We start from the raw sequence: 24,535 nt of genomic DNA, 5'->3' as shown, positions 1-24,535 counted from the left end.
ATAATAATTGTAAATTTTCCCCCCTTAGTCATCTCAATGGCTTGTCAGAAAATAGAAGACTACCTTTGTAAATATATGCATTCTTGCATGAGCAAAATTTTGCATGTGCATGCAAAACTCGACTGAAATGCACAAATGACTATATATGCATTGTATGCTTCTTTCCCAACACATATGTAAACTCACATACCACGTGCAAGAATGTCTATTTTCTGACTAATAATCTGGCCTTTCATAGCTATTTTCATAGAACTAGGCTCTCCTCAAGATAAGATTAAAATAATTTTTAAATCCCCTTTTAATGTTACAAAGCACTTTTAAATAATCAACAGCTCTTTATTAATACTGAAAGACGTTAAAAGCCCGAAAATGTTCCAAACACAGGGATTTGTGCTGTTTTTTCCATAGCTATTCCATAGCTACGTAACAGTTAAATTTGTTAATCTGCATCAATGTATCTCAATGCTACACCCACAACTGAATTCAGACTCTCTATCTAGATTTTAAAGTAGATTTTATTTCATTAGTGTTCATTTTTTTTCCTCTTTTCTGTATTTTCTGAAGTGAGTGCAATCTCTCCTAGCTTGGCAAATACCCAAAATCACCTTTATAGCATTTGAAATTTACTGCCCTAGATTCCACTATCATTTCTGAAGTTTAATATATCTTATTTGTGTGATCTTTCTCTCCAGTCTAGATATACATCAAGTAATAAATCATTCCATTTTAAGAGGAAAAGTAAAAATTTCAGTATGATCTCGATCAAAAATTCCTATACAATAACAAAATCCAAACAACTGTAAAATTTATACAGTTGGTACAAAACTGCTGATGGATCATAAACATGGTATAAATCTATAAGGTATGCCCTTTCTATGTTTAGAAAAGTTATCAGTAAAGGCTGATAGGACCCAGACACTGGGGAAGGGCAAACTGAAAATATGAAAATAATAGAGATACCTGTAACAGAGTACATATTATCTGAATTCACCACTATAGAAAAAAAAAGTTCAGAAAAAAATCCAAGCAAACAGAACTATTAGACTGTAGGAATCAAATTAGGTAGAATAAAGAAAGTTGGCAGCTACAATATAGAGAGAAGTAGTATGAAAATCCAACATTCTAGAAGCGGCCTGAAGAAAGATGAGAAAAGGTGTAAATAAAGATGTATAAAATCACCCTAGAAATTATTAAGGAGCAGGGAACTGTCCTGAAGATTATACAAAGGACTATCCTGAAATCACTACTAAAATGGAAAGATTCAACTAAAATGCCATTAAAGAAAGCAAAAAAGGGGGAAAGGAACAAAACAACAGGGATTAATGAAATAGGAATGGCTTTACAATATAGCTGCAGTGAAATAATTACCAGAAGGAGAAAGAAGCACCATTGAGAAGGCAGAAGGTATTTATATCAGCAATGAATAAAAATACCTGATACATGAAATGGCCTCCTGACTTTTAAGGACTGTTGCGGAGGGAGTACTTACAAAAATAATAAAGGCCTCATAAAAATATCTATTGTCAAAGGGACTGTGCATCTTGATCATGAAAGGAAAACAGCCAATAAACAGAATAGATGAGAGGAATCTGGGAATTGGATGCAGGCATAGAGTGAAAATTATTCTGGAATTGTGCATCTCGATCTGGCAACTGTATTAACAAAACTGATGAATACTGAGCAAAGCAACAAAAATCACTGTGAGATGAAAGACCAAAGTCTTGTGAAAACAGGGTAAGAGATACACACATGCAACTCAGCTAAACACCATCTATGTCTATCTGCAACTATCTGAGGGCTGTGGAACCTCCCTGGAAAGCAGCTAATTGAATAGGCTTCAGAGAGATACTAAAGGAGTTAATTTGGGGTTTGCACTTCCTGCAGCCACGCAGTGACTTGTACATCAGCTCGGGTACTAGGTGCAGCCTGGGCACATCTCCAGAGCACAGCTGGGCAACGGGGCAAAGGAGTTGATGTGTCCAGCGGGCTGGACTCCTTCCAGAAGGATGGCTTCCTCTGGCATCCCTCTGCCTGGACCTACAGCATTATAAGGCTTCCATTCTTCCACAAATACGTTAAGAAAAACTTCCTCATGTCATAAAACTTTATCTTACTATTACTCCTAGACAAACATTCACAAGGGTTAACTTTCACTTACAGCTCCTCATGTCATAAAACTTTATCTTACTCCTAGACAAACATTCACAAGGGCTAACTTTCACTTGCAGTTGGCAATCCCTTTGGGCTCTTTCTGCATAGATACAGAGAGAGATTTTTCCAAAAGTGGACTCAGAGGAGCTATCCCAGGCTCCTGTTCTGGATGGACAGCCCTACTTTCACCACCTACCCAAGGAACTTGGGGAAATGCATCTCACTAGGCTAAAAGTAAATGCATTAAATGTGACAGACAGCAATTCTTCAAAAACAGAGGGGACTTTTTCACCTTGAAATTTAAGTTAGGATTCAGTGTTGAGCCCAAAGTTTTGGGGTTGGTTTGTTTGTTTTACTTTTTTCGATTTTTAAAATTCCTTTATAAACTAAAGAAAGAAACAAGCACCTTGATCATATTTGCAGGCAAATCAAAAACTGTAATTAGGAACATGCAAAGTCAAAAGATGCAAATCTCATAGGATTTATCAAAAAATTACTTCCTTGAACTGTTCAAGCACAAAAGTAACTGCACACATTCTCCGCTGAAAAGTCGACATTTGGTTAATTTTAAGTATTTTTGTCCAGAGGAAAACCAGAACAAGTAAAGTATTTTTTAAGCACAAAAGTAACTGCACACATTCTCAGCTGAAAAGTTGACATTTGGTTAATTCTAAGTATTTTTGTCCAGAAGAAAACCAGAACAAGTAAAGTATTTTTGCTTAGCTTTGGTCATTTCTACAGGTGGGGCTACAGTTTACAAATTTTTGTTACTTTAAAATAGAAATACTTGATTATTACCCAGGAAAATGTAACTACATCAGTTTATCTAAGCATGATGTATATTTATTTCCCCCAGGAAGCTGCTTTTTCCAGTATCTTCAGTTAAAATATTATTGATCACAAATCCTTGCCTCTGTCTTTTTACTACAAAATCCAGTGGCCTTCAGCAACACAGAACTGTAGAAGAGTTCACACAGAAAGTACAGACAGTATACACCAACTGAAATAATCTCTTAAAGAACACAGGAAAATAATTAAAACAGGGCCTCGGATCCTCTCATGGTTTATGTAACTGAACATGAACATCTTCCCGTGCATTAAATGTATTCCTGACACTTACCTTCACAGGAACAATGACAAGGCAGTCTTTTGTCACCAATTTTATTTTACTATTTCAACCCCCAAATACTGCATCAGATAATCTCGTGTCTCAGAAAAGCCAACAGCTAGAACTGTCAAACCAAGTTTTCTCTGAATGTTATGCAAACTGTTACTTACAATCCGAGGTTTGAAGGGTGGCTTGATTTTCCTCTGTTCTAGTAGAACCCAGTCAATCTCCTTGAAAAACGGATGCTGCTTAATTGCATCTTCCCCATTTTGTGACGCCACACAGCCAAGTCGCTTGTTGGGGTTTTTTGTCATGAACTACAGGGTGGGGGAGGGAAAGGAGCAAAAAGTGACAACATTAATGGCAATGGCTGGAAATCATTTGCAGCTCAATTATGCACTGTAATTCCTACAGCTGAGTTTTTAGAGACAGTCTGCTTTCAGAAGGTTGTTTTTTCCGGCTCTCCAAATTTCAGAGGTTCCAGACAAACCAGAAGATTCAGAGACTCCAAAGTGTAAATTTCCTGCAGGAAACTCTTTCAATCGATTGCTAAGACCTCCTAATTTCATCTGAATGGGATTGCTAAAGGAACAGATTCTCCTTCAGCATTTCGAGTTCCAGTTTTGGCCAAAAGTACTAAAGGAAAGAAAGAAAATATTAAACCCTCCAGAGACACTTCTAAAGAGATGGTTAGGGTAGCTCTTATTTTAATTTTAATTTTTATTTGTTATATCTTAATTGAGAGTCTATTAATTTGAGGGATAAGGACTATATATTTTGCTTACTGCTGTTTATTTTATTTGAGTAAGTAGGTTGCATAATCATACACTCCATTCAAGCAGACACATGAAAAGCCATGACCTTCTTGCTTACTTCTAGGACTTTATTCTAATACAAGTAAGAACAGCACCTGCAGCTATGTGAATTATAAGCATTCTGTTTCAGGAAATACACAGAGTGATCAATACCAGCAGAAAGAGCCCTTGAGAAACTCCATGACATAACTTGCACATCTCTTTCATTTTTAGTACACCATTAGTGCCAGCAACTGGAACTAACTCGTCTCCTCTGGTGTGGCAATTTCTAAACTTCTCACTTTGAAACTATTACTACTCCTTTCATCAAAAAGCTCTACAACCACTGTAAGACACTGATATCGGATAAAGGCAGCTTATAATACTTCTCCTGATTTTGCTCTGTTATTTTTTCCTTCTTTTATTAGCAGTTGCTCTACTTATTTCCTAGTGTATGTGGACACAGAATTCTTACAATTTAAGAAGCAACAAATGCCATTCTTAGACACATACATACACTCACATGTATTATCCCAAGCTTTGCTATAATTTCATATTCAGCCATTATACAACATTTGCAAATTTAGAATAAAAAAAGGGTACACAATAAAATGTGATAATTGTTCAATGTCTTTTTAACCTAGGTATCACATTATACTACAGTTTTGAAGAGAAAAACAGGTAAAAATAAATTACTGTAATGCATGACCTTGTTTTAATACTCCAGTTATTAGATAAGTAGCTACTGAAGGCCTTAAGATGATTATAGATAGCTAGATCAACCATCCATGGAAGAAAACCCTTGCTATCACTTTAAAGATATAACATAGATCAGCAAGGCAATTCTGTCTGTGGTTTCTGACATATATGCACCTCTCTGAAGATGATCCTTCTCTTTGGTCTTGTGTTCAACTGCTCTGCAAGTTCTTTTGCAAGTGGACAAGTCATATCTAAACTACAGGCCATATTTTCTATGGGCAGGAGAAACAAAGGTTTTCAAAGGATTATTGCCCTTTCGTGAGGTCTCTTGGAAACCCACAAAATACATTCCTACATTCCTCTGCTTTATTTCATCTCTAAGACTGGAGTTAGCAGGCCTGGAACCAGCAGCTACACATACTGCAGAAACAGAACATGGAAACTACAGGATAGGTTTTTGTACCATACAATCCAGGTATCAAAGAAGTAAAACATAATCCTAGTATCTGCCATGTTTTATCTTTGTTTTAGGCTGGAGGCAGGGAAAGCATCTGGACATGGCATTTTTTAAGAAGCCCAGGACACAAAAGTATACAGCAGCAGATAGTAGTTTGGTGCTGTACTTCGCAAACTTCATGAAACTTCGAAATGGATGATGAGGAAGAACAAATTTTAAGAATGTATACTTAAACACAATTATCATACGCACGTATGGTAAAATAATCTCAAACTTCTAAAGCAGGCATTTAATTCTATGAATTTAATCCCTTTCTATTTCTGAGGCACAAGCTGACATTTACTCTCTGTTTATCAACAGCATTAACAATGATGCAACTGTCAGGAGAGATACAGCTGCTAACTGTACTGTGCTGAAGAGATGGTTGCAAATGGAGCTGACAGCCATAGCCAGAAGTGTTGCCTTCTTATTTTCCTGTGTTAAGGCAGAAATCTCCTTCTATGAAAAGAGAGGCTTTCTAAGATCAGAGCTCCTAATGACTTAAATGATAAGAGGACAAAAGGCTGCGGAGACAGCCATGCAACTTGGGGCTGGAATCAAGGATCAACAGGCTCCCAAAATTTTGCTTCTTGAAACAAATCACACAGCTTAAAAACAGAGTTCAGCTTCTGTATCCAGAGATCTCTGTTGTCTGGGCACACAGGGAACACACACTGCAGAGACAACCTCTTTCCACTCCTTGCGAAGAAGCACAGAGCCAATTTCAATGAAGAATTGTTTTCCTTACCACACAGGAAAGAATTTAAATAGCAATTCCTGTCAATTCACAGAAACAGGACTAATAAGAGGTGCGGATTTTCATGGGATAAGTAACACGCTGCCTTGTAATACTGAGCTGTAAAATCATCCTCCTCAGTCTTTGGTCGGAAATAACAGGAAAACTGTTTCTTCAGAAAATAAGACAACATTGTTACTTAATACAAGAGAACGTCTTCTTATTAAACTTTCCTTACATGCTGTTTGAAGCAGTGTAAAAACACACAGTTTCAAAAGAATAAAACCCATGTCTCAAAGCACAATGTGAGGAAACAAAGTGTTCCAAAGTTAATCCCTTGCTACCATTCAGCAGTAAAATACATAGAGGCCTCTTTCTTTCCTCTGTTTTTCCTGTTCTTCATTTAACAGAATGTGGACAAGGATCAGATGAAGAACACAAGTTTCAATCAGGTTTCACACCATAGCTGCGTAGGCATAGGTTGCAAAATGTAAGGAAATGTGTTCTTTTTATGGTGTAAACTGGCACAGCTCCATTAAATTATGTTAATTTATGCCAATAAAGGCATCTTGCCCAGTGAGGAATAATCTGTTACTATAGTGCAAATTTACTTAATGGATGCAATCTCTTTTTAAGGATTATAATGGCATTAGGGATTAATTTTAGATAGAAAGATACTTAAAAAAAAAGTTACAACTATGTCAAGATACAAACCACCATGCCTACTATCAAAATGTAGACCCAGGAAAACAGTCTCATAAAAATTTACAGAAAAGTCAGCTTTAAAAGAAGTTAGAAGGATTAACACCCTTGTACTTCCATTCAGAAAAATACATGGCTTACACCTGCAGTCCAATTCTATGTCTGCATTTGTGTTTAGCTAATGAAGGACATTTAAAACATTAGTGGTTAGACATCTCACTACTTGCACCACCCATGAGATAACACAGTAAGGCTCTGACTGTTAAATCTCTTTCTCCCTTTCCCCTGTACAACAAATACCTTCTCCTAATAGTTACAATGGCTCTCATGCTAACCACTTAACCCAGAGAGTTATCTGTTAAATTTTCCCATCCAACAAATGCTTCCATGACCCAGAATAACAGAAAAGTCAATTACTGTAGATTCACTGGACAAGTCTGTAGATGGCAAAGGAACAGATCTTACAGACTGTGAAACCAAAACACTACAGAAAATCTCCTGGACTACAATGAAAGTCAGATACAGATATGAAAACAAACAACCCTTTCTCTACAATATGCCAAAATAACTCCTGAAACCTGAATACCAGCCTGAATTCTGCTGCTCAAGTCCATATATTTTAATTGCTGAAATAAAATAATCAAAGGATCTGGAAACAAAAATGGATGCATGAAACTACCATGTCAGCTAATAAAAAGTAATCAGAGAGCTAGTTGAGGGAGAAGGGAGAATATGCATTAATAAATTATTATCAGCATTGTTAAATCCTCCTTGTTCTCATTACAGTGAATGCTGCAAAAAAGAGACTCCAGCAAACAATTCAGAGATGTTAACTTAGACTTCTGCTTTGAATCATCTGCTGGAGCATGTCTCTCTCAGCTAGAATGATAGGTATTTTCATTAAAAGATCAAGATGAACATTTCTGCAGAATGTGTTGCCTGTCCACTGGTGTTAAAATCAGAATTTGTTCAAGTTTTATACATAATTTCTAAATGTAATCCTGTATGAGGATCTCTGGAGGATTTTACAGGACCAGCTGCCCCCTTAATTGAAACTCTCCCTTATTCCAGACACTTAGAGAAAACTATGTGAGACGGTAGAAATTTTCCAGTTTCAAGAAAGGTGTAAAAACGGAGTAAGAACAAAATTTTAAGCTATGGGGATTGGCATACTGCTTCTGTATTGCAATGCTTTTAATTTTAGGATGATACTAGCACAGAAGAAAGAATTTATGCCAGTGTCATGTTAACAAAGTCAACCTGACTTTAGAAAGATAGTCTAAAACCTGAAGTTTCCCAGAGACCTGTTCTGACTGATAAAAAAAATCGTGGCATTTGGTGACACACATTTCTGTCAAGTCACTACTCATACTGAAAAACACCGACCAGAGCAGAAACAATTAAAGACTGCTTACTGAAGTGCTATGTGAACTATAAAACAGAACATGCAGCTAAATAAAGGGCTTTCAACCCATTTTGATGACAGGGGAAGAAAGGCAGAGGGACAGGAAATTTTAAAAGTGGGTTAAATAAAAAACATTGTTTCTTTAATTATGTAGTGCTTCCCCCACTCTAGTGAATATGCCGCATATAAAGTGTCAAAGTGATAGCACAGTTCTAGCTGGTTGGGTTTTCCCTGAAACATGAATCTGCAGTACACAGATTTATACAGTGTACAACTGCGTGGAATACAAACATTCTGTTCCTTTCCCACAAGCGATGTAATTTATCCCAGGCCCCATTATCCTAACACTGGCACTCTGAACTGTGCTTGAACTCCCAGCGGTGACTGCTCTCAACAACTTTCGGCAAATTCAATTTTAATCAAGAAAAAAACCAACTCCCAAAAAACCCACGGAGAGGAGGAGGAAAGCAAGTAATGGAAGACTCACTGCTTTTAAAATGCTGACAGCTTCTTTACTGAGCCAGACTGGATACAATACATCATCGTGAAGGATGGATTCAAAGAGATCATCTTCATTGTCAGCTTCAAAGGGGGGTTGCCCAGCCATCATTTCGTACATGAGAACACCCAGAGCCCACCAGTCCACCGACGGACCGTATTCTAACTCCTGAAGGATCTAGCATAGAAAAAGAGATTGGATTGAATAGACAAGTTAGACAACACTCTTGGCTGCACATTTGCTGTTTCAACATGATACACCCCTTCTATCCTCCAGTGCCTAAGTAGGACTAAATCCCACACTGATTTTGGTAACAGCAGGCAGGGTTTCTTACAATTTGCACTAACACAGCTAAGCGTCAATGCAATGTTGTTCTCAGATGTACTGACTGAGCTTATCAGTCCCTTGAGTAAAAGACTATGCTCGTGAGCAAAAGAGTTACATATCCTTCCAAACTGTTTAAAGCAGGTCACGCTATAGGGGAGAAAAGATCACATATAGAAAACAGATCGGTGGAAAATGTGAAACATTTCCTTGTCTCTATCTTGAACAAAACAAACTGAACCTGCTTGTAATGCTGCACAGAGATCAGCTGAGAGATTTATTCTTGTCCTTTAGGTAGGGCTGAAGGAAGCCAAAAGCATTTTTGTTCTTTTTATAGCATTAAACTGCTGTGAAATACACGGCTGTAGGACTCACTTTAATTGCACTTGAGTTCAGAAAAATTGGCCACGACTTTTCATGTGGCACATGTTTAACCTTGTAGCAAATACCTTTAGTGGGGAGTAGTAGATTAACATGATGGAGTTTTATTTTGCTACTTGGTGTTACAGGACGAGGGTCGTACAAGGAACAGGTTTAATTCTAGGCTCCTTTTCACTCATAAGAAGTTTGCAGATTGGCAGCAATGGCTCAGCATGACAGGGGACTGGGAAAAGCAGAGTGGGTGCCTGTTTAGGGTAAAGCTGACTACCATAAAATGAGCTGGAATGGCAACAAATCCAGCACATCCTTACACAACACTTAATGTTACAGTCAGAAGTCCTGTGGTGAACTGCATGAACTCAGTGCTGTATTGGGAATCAAGACCAATAAAAAACCAAATTCAGTCAACACAAAACCAGAAATGAGTTTACCATTTTGATACACAGGTCTGGATCCCAACTTCATTCTTGGTTGAATAGAAATTTTATTTTATAGCACATAAAACCAGAAAATTATACTATTCAAAAATATGCTTTTCAAGTGTTCTGGGCACTCCTTGGAACTCAGCTATTGCTAAACAAAAGGAAATTGAAACATACCACCATGATGCAAGAGAAATATAAGCAGGACATAAACTTCTGCAATTAAGATGACTAATCAAAAGCCTCAGTACTGACTTCAGTGAAAGCAGGATTTCACGTCAGAGTTCCTGGACTCTTCTTAATGCTTTATTTCACATAAGAGTTCCTGGACTCTTACTGCTTTATTTTCAGTAATAATTTTCAAAGAGTTTGCCAAAGCTGTCAGTATGCTGAATCAGAAAAGAATTCATACACAACCAAAACCATCACACTGGTATTTATTTTATTTCAATGCTGGAATACTTTTCAAACTCCCTTAGACACACACATATATTGTGATAGTTTCAAGATGATTTGTTTGATCAAGTTTGACAGCCACTAACACTATGGATTTATGATTTATTGCCTCTAATGAATAACAAATGAACATTTTTTCCCACTGAAAATTTATGGTTGATAAAAGACAAACCAATGACACTTCTAAATTATATCAGCACACTGAATTTTCAGTGGAAAGATGCACAGGTTACTAACTAAACTGAGCAGACAAAGTTGGCCTAGCAGACTAACTACTCAATATTGATTTATTTTAGGCACTTGGAAATGCACCTCACAATATTAAAATTTAGGATATGTAAAACTCGCATTGTTCTCAGCTATTTCTTTTATTCACAGTATGCCTTAAAATTTTGCCAACGGATAATCAGCACCCATATGAAAAGTTTCTATCTTTCTATGCAAGTCTATATATTTCTCCATATGATAAGTATCACATACATAGTATCTTTCACTCACAGACAGTTTAAAGAAAGGAGCACAAAGACTGTAGGCAAAATGACACCAAACATATGGTCTCTTTAGTATGAACAAGCCCTTCTAAGTCTCACTACAACATGAAAACATTTTTATAACTATCAAAGACTAGGCTAGCAATACTCAGTTGCATATAGCACATTAAAGGCTGCTAAAAATCATCACAATGATACTGACTCAGAAATGAGTGAATGGAGAAGAATATTTTTAATTTCAGGAAACAAATGATACAAAAATCATGCTCAGTTACTCCTACCATCATGGAATAATGCTTGTGAGCAGAAGACCAACCAACTTCCACAAGATTACCTATGTGAAACTGCAGCATTCTAGTCTGCATCTTCTATTGCTTTCACCTACACGCAAAAAGTGTCTGAAATTATGTATGTAACAGTCTGATGAATGACAATATCTGTACTCTCAGTGAAGTGAAAAAAATACCTCTGGAGCTATGTAGTCAGGTGTGCCACAAAAGGTTGTGGTAGTCACTCCATTCAGAATCCCTTCTTTGCACATCCCAAAGTCAGCCAGTTTACAGTGGCCTTCTGCATCCAGAAGAATATTGTCCAGTTTCAGGTCCCTGAAATATAAAGGCCTCAAATGAAATCAATTTTCAAATTTTGATCATGTTCTCTTTCATAATATATTACAGAATTTGACAAATAAATGATTTCACAAACACCACTGAGTAACTGCCCTTCACATGTGTGCATGAAAAGTTCATAGCAGTCACTAAACAGGCCTAGTTAAAGGCAATAAAATAAAGAAGCAGAGAATTACAAGCATTTTGCAAGACAAGGCCTTTACTCTGTTTAGCTGCATGAAAGCACAGCTGTATTCAAAACAGCATCAGACTCATTTGGACAAATTCTCAGCTTCTTTTTTGCTACAAATCTAACATTCTGTCAATATAAGTCAACAATGCCTAATGAAGCCATTCTCTATTTTTTGCATAATCACAAAGCAATGGGTTGAATTAATAGGTACTTTCAAACTTGGATTATTTAGATTTAGATTCTTAATGTATACTAGCAATTCAAAGTTCAGACTGCAATGAGAAGGATTAAAAACAACATTCCCATCTTTGGGAGCATTATTTTCTGCAGTTTAAACTTGCTGAAAAATAATCTCACAGGAATATTTTGCATTCATTGTTAAACAACACATCTGAGCAGCTGGTTTTGATCACTTGTTGGACAAATGTCTTTGTGTTAAAACCACACAATTCTCCAGTTATTAAACTGGTAAGGTCAAAAAAAAGGTTGAGAAAAGGATATCCACCTTTCCTGTCTTGCCCTCTGCACGTTTTCTAAATATACCATTGATAGTTATTGCATGTTCCAACACAATGGATAGTAGGCATCATTCAACTTACCTGCCACTGGCCTTAGACAAAACTACAAGTCAGTGGAAAGTCAGTGCGTAAAAGAACTCACACTTGCATGAAAAAAATCCTCACAAATAAAAAGTCTTCATCATGTAGAAATAATAAAACAAACATAAAACAAATGCAAAAAATCCCATTTACACTGTATGGACCATTTTACTTTGATATTTCTATGTAGGTACCTCTGCTGTGTATCAACAATACGCAGTAATAAATGAAGACATTGTATGTATGAGTGTGTACAGTGGTGAGAATCAAAAGTCAAATACATGTCTCTAGGTGACTTTATGGACACTTTCTGATCAGAATTCTTTATCCTAGAGTAAAAAGAGAAATTTCCATAGGTGGAATTGATGAAAAAATGTGTGCGTCTGTAGGCAAGTTCTAAATCGGTTAAGAGGAATAAAATCCCATGCTAGCCTCTGTAAATGAATTTCACCCCAAAAACTTATGAAAGGGTCTATGTTTTTTTTTGCAAAAATCATTTATGCCAACAAATTTGACCTGAGCGAGGGCTGAGAAGTCTTCACCTTGCTCTGAGAATTTCTCTCAGAGAAATATCTCCATGTCAGACCCCAGATTTATAACCACAGGCACTGCAACATGCTGGAAGCATTCAATGACTGAACAGCCCTTCCGAGGCTGCCTTATGTTAAGAGTTTTTGCTGACATGTCCAAGGCTACAGTGTCCTGGAATTTCCCTAGAAATCTTATTTTCTCCCTCTCACCCCAGTTTCTGTAGGTGGATTTTATTTATTTTTTTCTTTAGACACTTTTTTAACATTTTTGAACTGCTGGCCTGTGTATTTCTTAAGCAGGTACATAGGTCAGCATTAAAAATCAGATACTTCTGGGGCACAGTGGACTTGCTACTCGAGGTCTGCATAATCATTGCACATCTCTGCATTAAATCAGACGCTTGGAAGCACTGGATGACTTACTGTGCGTGTAGAGATAGGTTGTGCAGTGTACATGTCACAAAGTGATTTGTGCATGTAAAAGAAGTCTGACATGGCAAGACAAAGTCAGATTTACCTCAGTAACAGTAAATCCACTGTCTCCAACATAAACTGGCTTTATCAGACATGGTTTATGTAGCTGAAGTATATACTGGCTGTAGGAATGTTTGTTGCAACCAATATGCCCTACATCACACTTTGCTATCTCCAGATCAGTTACACTGCTCTTGTAGGTCCTCAGCTGGTCACTCATGCAAGGCCTCTTGGAGCAGGCTACATATTTTATCATTCCTTAAGGTCATCTATTTCATGAGTTCCTAAACAATCCATGATCCATCTGGCTACAACATAATTCCCTACATTTAACCACTTAAATAACCACCTCTTTCTATCTCTGGAAAGTGATTTGCATCATAATGCCAGGGCAAACAGATATCAACAGCTCTGTGCCCCCCAAAGCAGTCAAATAAACAAAATAAAGCTCCCTGTTCTAAAAATCATGTGCCTTCCCCATACTGCTCTGTCAGTGAATTACAAGTGATACAATCAAAAAGACCTGCATTAAGACAGGACTATAGCATCATCAAATAAAATGGGATCCAGTACAACAGAACAAGGTTTTTGCAGATGGGAGAAGGAAATAAGCTTGTAGCTGCAACTTTTAACCTTCGAAATGCAGTGTTGTCTTGGATGTCCCTAAGCTGAGAAGAATGCAAGATATATTTCAAAAAGTCAAGATGTTCAGATAAAGAAATCAAAGTATAATTATATTTAATGTATTCTCTGAACCACCATCACAACAGACTGATAGAAAGATGGCCATAATACAAATAATTATGATAGGAACTGATGGAATTCAAGAGATTGCACAGAAAACAGGATCCACCTTTATCTGGAGTAGTAAGTGCTTATCAGAAGCCTCGTAAATGTTATCTTAACTCTGATCGCAGGAGTAGGACTTACCAGTGCAGGCAGGTGACATACTGAAGCTGTTAGGACCTAAAATTGTGCAAGTTTCATTTAATGCCACTCATATACTAGCCATGGAGTTGAGTGGAGATATCATCGGTAAAGCAAGAAACACCTAAGCTAAGAGGATTCTCAGCAGTAATAAAGCACTAACACTAAAGCCACCAGGTACTGGAGAAGGACAAGTACTCACCATTGTCTTTATTTCCTTAAAGATTTGTATAAGAAACAGGAATCAGCAATAAAAATTTAAGTTGACAATGAAAAAACAGAATTAACAAACTGAGCAAAGAGAAGACCAGGAGGAGTCTGAACATTAAATTCTGACTACCTGTAAAGGCTGATAATGAAATTGTAAGCCTATCTGTAAAACCATGAGTCAATGAAACTTTTTTATCATTTACTAAACTATAATCCTACTTGACAGAAGAAAAACATATGGGACCCCTTCATCTAGCCAAAACAGTGCTGTCAAGCCTATAAGCCTCTTCAAAATCCTATTGGAGGCACTGAGGACATCAGCTTAAACACTCACGCAATAGTGGAATTTAACACCAGTAGATCTGTGTTATCACAAAGTGCACCATAGTTTCAAAAGAAGTTTGGAAGAGGCTAAAACAACAGCAGTATGACTCCTGTCAAAGTACATATGGGAGGTTAAAAGGTAAGCTGGGAGTATGCCAAAGCACCAAATCCACAGCTAGCCCACAAGATTATCATAGTCCATAAAAGTATTTGCACTGAAAACCATTCAAAACCATTCTGTCAATTTACAGTTGCCAGATTAAAAAAATAAACAGAAAAAAACCCCAAACCCAAGAAACCCCACCAAACTCCCCTAATTGTGCAACATTAGAAAAAGAAATCTTATTTAACTAAATAAATATAAGAAAATAGGAAAAGGTATTTATAGATACATGCTATTTAACACCTCACGTGAAAAAAACCCTAAACCAAAACAGAGATGATGAAACAAATGAAAAACTAGCAGAAAAAGAGTTGCCAGGGAAGTTTGTCCTTCCAGAGCAGCAGTCTCAGTGAAATAAAACAACTTTAACTTTCAGTTTAAGACCTCTATCTTCCCAGAACTGTTCTAAGAAACAGCGAGCTCTCCTACTTCTCAAAAAGTAAACAGCTATCAGTCCCTGGAATGTAAAATAATTGTCTGTACAGAACGTTCCATTCTGATCCATTCTGTCTTTTATTTGTTTCCTGGTTTTAGCACCAGTTGTCTACCTCTGAATCAGAGCATACAAAATAATAGTATCAGATAGCTCAATGACAAAGGTCTATTAAATGCTTCTTTTTCTCATTTTGCATTCTCTTTGTTGGAACTAAGAAAGTCATCTCTGTCTGACAAAATGAGTACCTACAACCTGAGTAATTACATGCAACTGCAAACAACCTAACCAGTTAAGCCAGGAAAATACCCAGATTGCTTGAATGCAGTAATGCTACATTAAGCTATTTCTCTCCTTTGTTTGTTTGCCAAGATGCTTTGTATAGTCAGTTCAGTCAACTTGAGCAGTAATTGCATGAAACATTGTGGGCTGGGGGTTTTTTCTTTAATTTTTTTTTCTTTCTCAGAAAGCTTTAAACAGAAATTTAAGCCTTGGTTTCTATTTCTGGATACCTGCCAGCATCACAATCACCTCTGAAGCTGGAATGATTGGCAGGATCTCAAGAAAGCATCAGGATTATAACAATTAGGTTTGTGCAAGTTGGAACAGAAGAGCAAGCCAACTGCAGGTCGAGAAAACTTCCTTAATGCTCATTCCTTCCTCCACACACTAGTGCCATGAGACACTGACTGCCCTGGCTTCCTACACAGGCTCAGTGGACAAGGACTTCACAGGACTGGGTTCTTCAAGTCTGACTCCCAACAGTAGCTACTGAGATAAGTGCCTTGTGTGTGTGGCCTTATGTGTCGCATGTGTCATTTAGATAAGAACACAATTTTCTCGTTGAAAGTAACGCAATTAAACAGTCAAGATGGGATTTGACCAGTAAAATCAGAAAGTCTGCCAAACATTACTAACAGTAGCCTTTGCCCACCATAAACATCAGTGATTAAATATATCCATATTTGACGAACAAGAGCAAGTAGCTGAGAAACATGACCACGAGCTGGTAAGCAACCACTTGAAATGACTCTGCTTCTACTCTAACTGTTAAACCAGTAACAGGACTAGAAAGCACACACATTTCACTGAATGAAGCATAATAATTATTATCTACAAATAACATTGGAAGCAGTAATATTTATAGGGTGAAAGTTAAATGAAGGATTGTACCTTACTAAATATCTATAGGACATTAAGGGGAAAGATCTGAAAGCAAGTCCAAAGCACGTAACACGTAACTACTGAACAACCATTTTTTTTGTGACTTTCAACTGCAAAACTCCCTTTCATTAGGGTATTTGAAATCATTGCCATTGTTCACCCGCATAGGGAAATCACATCCTCTCTGCAGGCTTTAAATAGGAAAGCTGTTCACATAAGAAACCACAGAAGGTAAAAGGGGAAACTTCCTCCAAGAACATGGAAAACCATCAGAGTAATTCTCTAGTTGCTAGAGTTAATGAAATTCATAACTGAAGGCAATATGCTCATTATATCAATTGGCAATTTCAACTGGATGATTTTTTCCCTATTTAATTAAGGTAAGACTTTTACATTCCTAGAATTAATTTCTCACTTGCTCAATGGTATCCAAATTGCTTTTGAGACAAAGATGCTCACGAGCAACATCAGGTCTCTCAAGTACCCAGAACAAATTTGCTCTTTGCCATACTTTTAGTAAATGTTGCATTTTCAACATAAATTACAATCACAAACTGTAAATATCAAAAAACCTGGATCATTCATACCCCACTGTCTGAAATGTATTTTCTGGAAGACCGACAAATTCACCAAAAAATTTGTCTCAGTTCTTCGAACATATTCGTGTCCTCAAAATACTGATAACTAATGTATTAGGTTGCAATTCTAAGCAAGATGCAGTTATATATGGAACTGGTCAGAAAATAACAAGAAACATCAATGATTTTAACATTGTGATGTTAGCTTCTTTAGCAATTAGCTCTCACCAACTTAATCTCACTTTACATATATAAACTATGGAACAGATTTATTAGGACTCCACTACTGGATTCTTTTGTTACTTTAAGCGTTTCATTCACAACTCATCACAGGCTCTTCCTGCAACAGATCAGAGATAAATGGGAAAATTCAAGCCATACCTATTAAGAAAAGTCAAACTAATAATAATTTTTTCCCGTTTTAAAAACTCATTGGGAAGGAAGGAGCCTGTTTTTTTCTGACAATAATTTTTTCCCGTTTTAAAAACTCAGTGGGAGGGAAGGAGCCTGTTTTTTCTGATGTTACAGAGCATAAACATGCAATATTTGCAGCACTGTTGGATGTCAGGTTCTACCAGTGACCTCCCTTACCTACACAGAGTAAGAAACAGGACATGCACTGGACTTTCCAGTGCATTCATGACAGTAGGGCAGCTTTTACTAGCAGGGAGGGAGTAGGGAGATACCTGAGCGAGACTACCAGTGCAAAAAAGATGGTTCTGCTGCTTTTGTTGTTGTAGGATATCTCGGTTTTGCCTGTGTTTATCTGAAAGTCTTGGAATTTCTGTTTTGTTTTTCTATTGACCCATTACTGGATTTATGATACATATTTTTTGTCACTGTTACATTACTTGATACTATTAAAAAATAAAGACAAGATCTAACACAAACACTGCAGCAGAGCTGTACTTAGCAATGTTCAAAAACTCCTGCTGTGTAGATTTGAAAATTGCTACTTTTCAGCAGTGCCAGGTTTGAAATAATGTGAACCCACTTTATCCTGATGTGTACCGGTTTGCCTAACGGCTCATGGCAGATGAATTAAGAGCACAGAGTTGGTTTCAATTTAAGCCACAGGTACCATGATTACAATGATAGTTCAGATAGCAGGCTAAACATTAGTGGGAAATGTTGACTTTTAATGTGACCATAGTGACAAACTCTTGTCAGGCATGTCTAGTTTTAAAAACACACATGCTTACTTTCCTTATATAACACAACATCCATCGCTACCATCTGCACAAATGTCTCGTGGACTAAAGGGGTGACAGTGATGGGGAGAGGGATGTTGCAAAAGGCAGTTTGCTACCTACACGCCAAAGACATCAGAGGGAGATAAACATGTCTGTGTCTCTGTGAACCCTCGTTGTTACAAGGCAAAAGTATGGTTTGCATGATGCATAACATCACCTGCTCCAGCAGTGTTTAGCATTGAGAAAACTTTCAGGTCAGCAAGGTCCCAATATGGAAAAGAAGACTGTGTATTCATTTCATGGCCCTATTTACTGATGTTTTAATGACATACTGAACAAAGGTTTACTATTCATTTCCAACAGCTTAAGGAAACCAATGACTTTTCTGGTAGCAGAAAAACATTTTCTATAAAATAATTTCTTTATATGGCTTCTTAATGGCTTTGACCATAACTTTATTACAATTGTCGGTAGCAGCTTAGTATATTACTGTGCCTGATCTGCTTATCTTATTATGCTGAGTTTCCTTTAAATAATGTGCAGACAAATAAATACGTTGTACTTAACAGCTTTCCTTTGTATGGCTTTTCCTTTCTTATTATTTCCACATTTTTATTTGTGAACTGAAGTGAAATATTTCCACGTTCAAATATGCATTATATAAAACATTCTCTAAAATTGGCTAAGCACAGAAGGGAGTGGTCTTTATTTCTTTTTCAAGAGAAAGTTGCCTTATGCATTCACATCACATTCCTTTATAAACCTCATCCTTCATGACTCCTACCTGGGAACGCAACAATTTTTCCATGGGCCTGAGACAGGAATGGGATGTAATGTTACAATGGTGCCTCTTGCCTCAGCCTACTGCCAAAGCCTTGATTTAGACAAGTTTTTTGTAGGATCCCAGAGGCAACTCTGCCTTCCTATGGCCCAGTCTGCCTCAGAAACTTGCAGCTAAACTAGATAGCAAATCATATTCTCATTTCGTAAGGCTTCTTGAGATTTTACAAACAATTTGTGTTTTACTCTGGGTGAAAATACAAATGGTACAAAGCTTTTTGTGAAACTAGCATGAGAACAGCCACTAGTAGCCTGGTGCTCTGCACAGGGTCTGGGCTGCCTGTGGGTCCTGGTCCCCCAGCACTCTGCTAAGTGTCCTGACATTAAGGCTACCAGCAGTTCTCTCAGGGATTTTCCTCCTTCTTTGTCACCGTCTCTACTTTGGTTAAAACCACAATTTTCTAACTTTTTTTTCCCCCCTGAAAACTTTAGCTGAAAAATTCTTAACTGGCTCTGGGTATTCAGGATGGGAATGATGGGATGAAATCTGTACTATGACTAATGATATTTACTGTTGTAGCCTCTGCTACAAAGTCCATATGTTAAGTCATTGCTAAATATGTAACGTGATAAACCCTGTCCTCACTGACACCTCGGTGATCCCACTGAAGACAATAGAGGTCCCCAGGCTTAGCCAAGGACTGACTCAAGCTGTGGTATTCTACATTGTGAGGTTCAATGCTTCGTGCTCTCATTTTTATATCTAAAATAACATAAAAATAAGATTGTGTATTATAACAATAGGTTAGGTGGAGCGCAAACTAAAAGTGCCTACTATGTATGTATGTCTATAATCCTTTTAAAGAAAACAATACTTAATCATTATTTGATAAAACCACTTGATGAAAGACAGTGAAAGGATAGCGTGAAGCTAGAAAAGCCTGTCAGATCAAGTTTCAAAAACTCAATCCTGAAAAAAATGTTACCAGAACCTTAGAAAGAAAATTTATCACTAGACACACTAATTAAGTTTGGATCTGTTCAAAAGTTTTTCTTTGGAAACCAAAAGCAAAGTGGTTTGTTTTTTCTGTGACCTTAGTAGGTAGGATGACAAAATCATTATCATTTGAACAACAATGGAATACAAATTATGCAAACAGAAAGAAAAGAGTACTTGGGTTTCAGGCGTACAGTTTCTGTGCCTAAGTGAAAAGACTGCAATTCTTTCTTCTCTTTCCAGCTTTTGAGTGAAGCTTTCTTGCACAGAATACAGAAACATACAGCCAACAAATGAGTGCCTATCCAGATGGCACCTTGCATTTCTGCAGCAGTCTCCGTTCAGCTATCTCAGCAATGAAGACTTGTAACTCTTAATAACCCACGACAAGGATCTATTACTGCCTTATACAGATAATGGGAAAGACAGGACAAAAAGATATAATATAATCAACCACAATTCCATCAATTTTAAAAATTAACCTTAAATATGAAAGTAACTTAGAGCTCTGAAACATTTTGTTCTGGCTTTAATTTTCTTTCCTGTATTTCCCAGGATTCTGACCAGATTTAACCCACCAGCCATCAGGGGTTAATTAAGGTACTATGGTTTGCCCCACACTCCCTCCATGGCCATCTCCACAGACATCTTCAAGCTGATGATTCATGGAACACGAGGGCTTCACAGTTCCCTGAAGAAGCATATCCTTCTCCACTGTCTGTCAGTGCACTCCAGGACAAGCAGGATCCTGACTTGGAAGCTTCACCTGCATTCCTAAAGTTAGGTGAGATGAATCTGAGCCTTTGTGTATATCCAGTATAAGCTGCTTTCTGGCTTCCTGTATTCTGGCTAGAGATTTCATTCAAATTAGTTATAAAACTTTTATTTTTGTAGGAGAAAGCCAATCGAAGGCAGATTTCTAAAAATCACCTGCATTTCTTTGTCTTCTTACTCATGGTGAAATTGACACACACACACAGAGTTTCCTAGGCTTTGAAGTTATGTCCTCTAATAAATCTTAATTTTTCTCACTTAGGTCACAAGGCATTCTCCTGTGCAAAAAAAAGCTCCCAACATACATATCCATCAAAAGGCAAGACATCTAATTGCTCTAGTATGACACACCAAATAAAGGGCTCCAAAGCATTATTATTCTACATTGTTTCAGGCACACAGAAAGAGCATTCTGAAAATAAAAGAAACCAGAAGAAAAGCTGCTACTGTAATCAGCCACGATTGAAGGCATTTCCTGTATTTTGCTATCAAACCGGTTGTTTTTTCCATTACATACTAAGTGAACTTTCAGTAAGGTCAAGACACCAGAGAAACACAGGATCAGAATATCTTTAATCAGCTACAGTTGAATATTTTAGTCTCTTTTTCAGCTGTTTAGTTCTAGATCTTGTCCCACATCTCCAAATTTCTTCCTTAAATCACAGATACATAAACCAGGACAGCTTGAATTTATGACTTAGATAGTTGTTTTCAATAGCATTTAACTTGTCAGCCTTACACTTCCCGTACACTAAAGGTCAGTCAACCTCATGCTGCGTAACAACACCGACATTATTTTAATATGATTTAAGTCCAACAGGGGAGATGGGTTTTCATTCACAATCCCAATACTGAGCAAAAATCTCTCCCTTGCTGGCAGCCTATCATTTCCATTATGCTGCCTATTAAGATCAAGCGTTAATTCTGAAATTAGTATTAAACAAAAGTCAAAGCATAGGTGAATTTGACCCAATCATGTATAGTCATCCCATTGTCACACCAAGTACAGATAATTTTAAGGTACATAGCCTCCCTGTCTTGTGCTCTGACAGTAATTATTTTGTAGAGAAAAAGTCTTTTTCTTTCATGAATACCAGATGACATTTTACTTGTTAATGTAACAAAAATGTCAACACTGCCCTTGAAAATGACCAGTTCCAAGCATACTGCCGACTTGTTGAAGAATAGAAAAACATGACATGTTTAAGCCAGTGATTCTACAGAGAAAGCTTCTGAGATGTCTGATGCTTCCACCCATATGGAACTAGCAAAAAAGAAGATTTCAGTATGGTAGGTTGCAACATGAGCCTAGAACTTTCTCCTGATCTGTTGCAGTAGGTGGTTGAGTGGCAGGAAACAGCTCAAAGGCTGTGCAGTATTAGAGGAGCCAAGATGGAGATAGATAGGTGGCTTCAGAACTGTGCTGTGGTGGATACCACACAGAATGAGGCACCTTGGACCATGGTGGTGCCTAAAAGCAGGACTTTGTTTCATTCCCCACCCTCCAGCACTCCAACCAAAAATACATATGAAGCTTTAACAGCTGCAAGGAGAAACTGTACCAGCACCATGCAGTGGATACTGTGAAAAGAAATTATGAGCAGTCATAGCAGGTGACTCTTTGTTAAGGGGCACTGAGGCACCCATCTGCCAGCCTGACAGGAAGTCACAAGAAGCATGATGCCTTCAAGGAGCTAAGGTTTGGAATGTGTCCAAGAGGGAGCCACAGATAGACAAGAACACAGACTACTCTCCATTGCTACACCTTCACATGGGCACAAATTACACCGCAAGCTGGAACCTGGGCAGAATCAGGGAAGACTACAGAGCCCTGATGGTGCAAGTGAAAAGTATTGGTGTACAAGATATCTTTTCTTTCATTTTACCACTCAGAGGAAAGGATGCAGCCAGAAATACATGTATAATGCTCATCAACTTCTGGCTTTCTGCCTGGTGCAGATGTGAGGGTTTTGGCTTTTATGGCAATGGGACATTCTTCAATGACTCTAACCTGTTGGGGGGGATGGGTTCTACCTGTCTAGAAGAGGCAAGGGAATCTTTGGCAGCAGGACAGCCCCCTTGGTGAGGTGGGCTTTAAACTGAAGGACTTAGTGGGCAGGGTCCAAAGTGGCAACACTCATACCATTGCAATCAACTGAGGAATAAGCCAGGCCAACCAGAGCAGGGACAAACATTCCTTAGCTGCCTTCCACGATGAGAAACAAAAGACCAATCACCTCAAGGCAGATCAACCACCAATGCAGGCAGCCTGGGGAACAAGCATTGGTAAAAATTGTCCCACTGTTAAACAGGAGAGGTTAATTAGTCAACAATGCCGTGAAGGCAGAAATTTCCACACTTTCTTCACCTCTGTCTTCACCAGCACTGTTGAGCCCCCTGGCCTTGGGAACAAGAACCCACGTTGAGGCAAACATTGACCCACCATCAGTGAAGGAGGAGTTGCTGTGTGAACTATTACAGGAGCTTGACCACTACAAATCACTGGGCCCTGACAGTATCCACCTGAGGGTGTTAAGAGAGCTAGATGATGTTGTTGCAAGGCTGCTCTCCATAATCTTTCAAAAGTTGCGGAGATCCCAGAAGACCTGAAGAAGTCTAATGTCAACCACATCTACAAGAAGGGTTTAAACCAGGAAATTATAGGCTCATCAGTCTTACTTCAAGCCCTGGGAAAGTTATGGAACAAATCCTCTTGGGGATATCACAAGTCAGATGAAGCACATGATTGGGAAAAACCAATTCACCAAAGACAAATCATGAGTCACTAACCTGATTGCCTTCCATGACAAAGTAATCTGCTCAGTTGTTGTGGGGTGAGTGGTGGACATTGTCTACCTGCATTTTTCCAAGGCTTCAAATACAGTTTCCCACAGCTTCCTTCTAGAGAAACTGATGTGTTTCGGTCTAGACAAGTGGTCCATGTGGCCGTTGGGGAATTGGCTGACAGGACACACCCAGAGGATAGTGGTAAATAGTTCCTTTTTTGAACTGGTAATGTGTCACAAGTGGAGTCCCACAGGGATCAATATTGGTCTCAGTGCTGTTTAACATCTTCATAAGTGATCTGTATGATGGGATCAAGTGTACTCTGACAGAGTTTGACGATGACACCAAACTGAGTGGGGAAGTGGACTCATTGGAAACGAGAACCACCCTGCAGGAAGACCTGGATAGGATGGCAGAGTGAGCTAACATTACGAAGCTCAACAAGGCATTGCACCTGGGAAAACATAACCCAGGAGTGGAGCACAGACTGGGATACAACAAGCTGGGGAATAGCTCTGTGGAAAGGGACCTGGAGGTCTGTGTAGACAACAAGCTCAATACGAGTGAACTGTGTGCTGCTGCAGCAAAGAAAGCCAATGGTACACTTGGTTGCACCAACAAAGGCATCAACAAAAAGATGATCAAAGGACTGAGAAGCCTTTCCTATGAGGAAAGGCTAAGAGAACTGGGCTGTTGAGCCTTTAGAAGAGAAGGCTCAGAGAAGGCCTTATCACCACATTCCAGTATTTGGCTACAAAGCAGTTAGAGACTCGTTTTTTACAAGAAGTCACATGGAAAAGATCAGACATTAATGGGTTACTCCTGGAGAGATTCCAATTAGACACAAGAGGAAACAAATTCATAATGAGAACAATCAGCCATTGAAATAATCTCCCTAGGGAAGTGGTGGATTCCCTAACATTGGACACTTTCAGGAATCAGCTGGACAGGGTGCTGGGCCATCTTGTCTAGACTGCTTTTGCCAAGAAAGTTTGGATCAGATGACCCTTGAGGTCCACTTACAACCTGATATGCTACGATTATGTGATTTGTAGCAGCTAAGAAAACCTTGTGCTTTGGTCCAGTTCTGTTACATAAAGGAGAACACCAGCCTGCCTGAACACTGCAATAAGACTG

The 24,535-nt window shown here is 38.2% G+C and overlaps 1 protein-coding gene across 1 annotated transcript in view; it reads right to left on the bottom strand.

The window, feature by feature from the left end:
* PRKCE (protein kinase C, epsilon) overlaps nucleotides 1–24,535 on the bottom strand; it is a 108,031-nt gene that overhangs the window by 15,887 nt on the left and 67,609 nt on the right. The window contains exons 10-12 of the mRNA XM_009080581.1: nucleotides 11,131–11,269; nucleotides 8,579–8,767; nucleotides 3,430–3,576 (exon numbers count right to left, since the gene is read on the bottom strand). Of these exons, the coding sequence (XP_009078829.1) occupies nucleotides 3,430–3,576; nucleotides 8,579–8,767; nucleotides 11,131–11,269 (475 nt within the window). The remainder of the gene's footprint in view (nucleotides 1–3,429; nucleotides 3,577–8,578; nucleotides 8,768–11,130; nucleotides 11,270–24,535) is intronic.

Source organism: Acanthisitta chloris, unplaced genomic scaffold (assembly GCF_000695815.1).
Source record: "Acanthisitta chloris isolate BGI_N310 unplaced genomic scaffold, ASM69581v1 scaffold3398, whole genome shotgun sequence".
Classification (NCBI taxonomy): domain Eukaryota; kingdom Metazoa; phylum Chordata; class Aves; order Passeriformes; family Acanthisittidae; genus Acanthisitta; species Acanthisitta chloris.
Note: the sequence above shows the minus strand (reverse complement) of the source record. Positions and strands in the feature narration are given on the sequence as shown.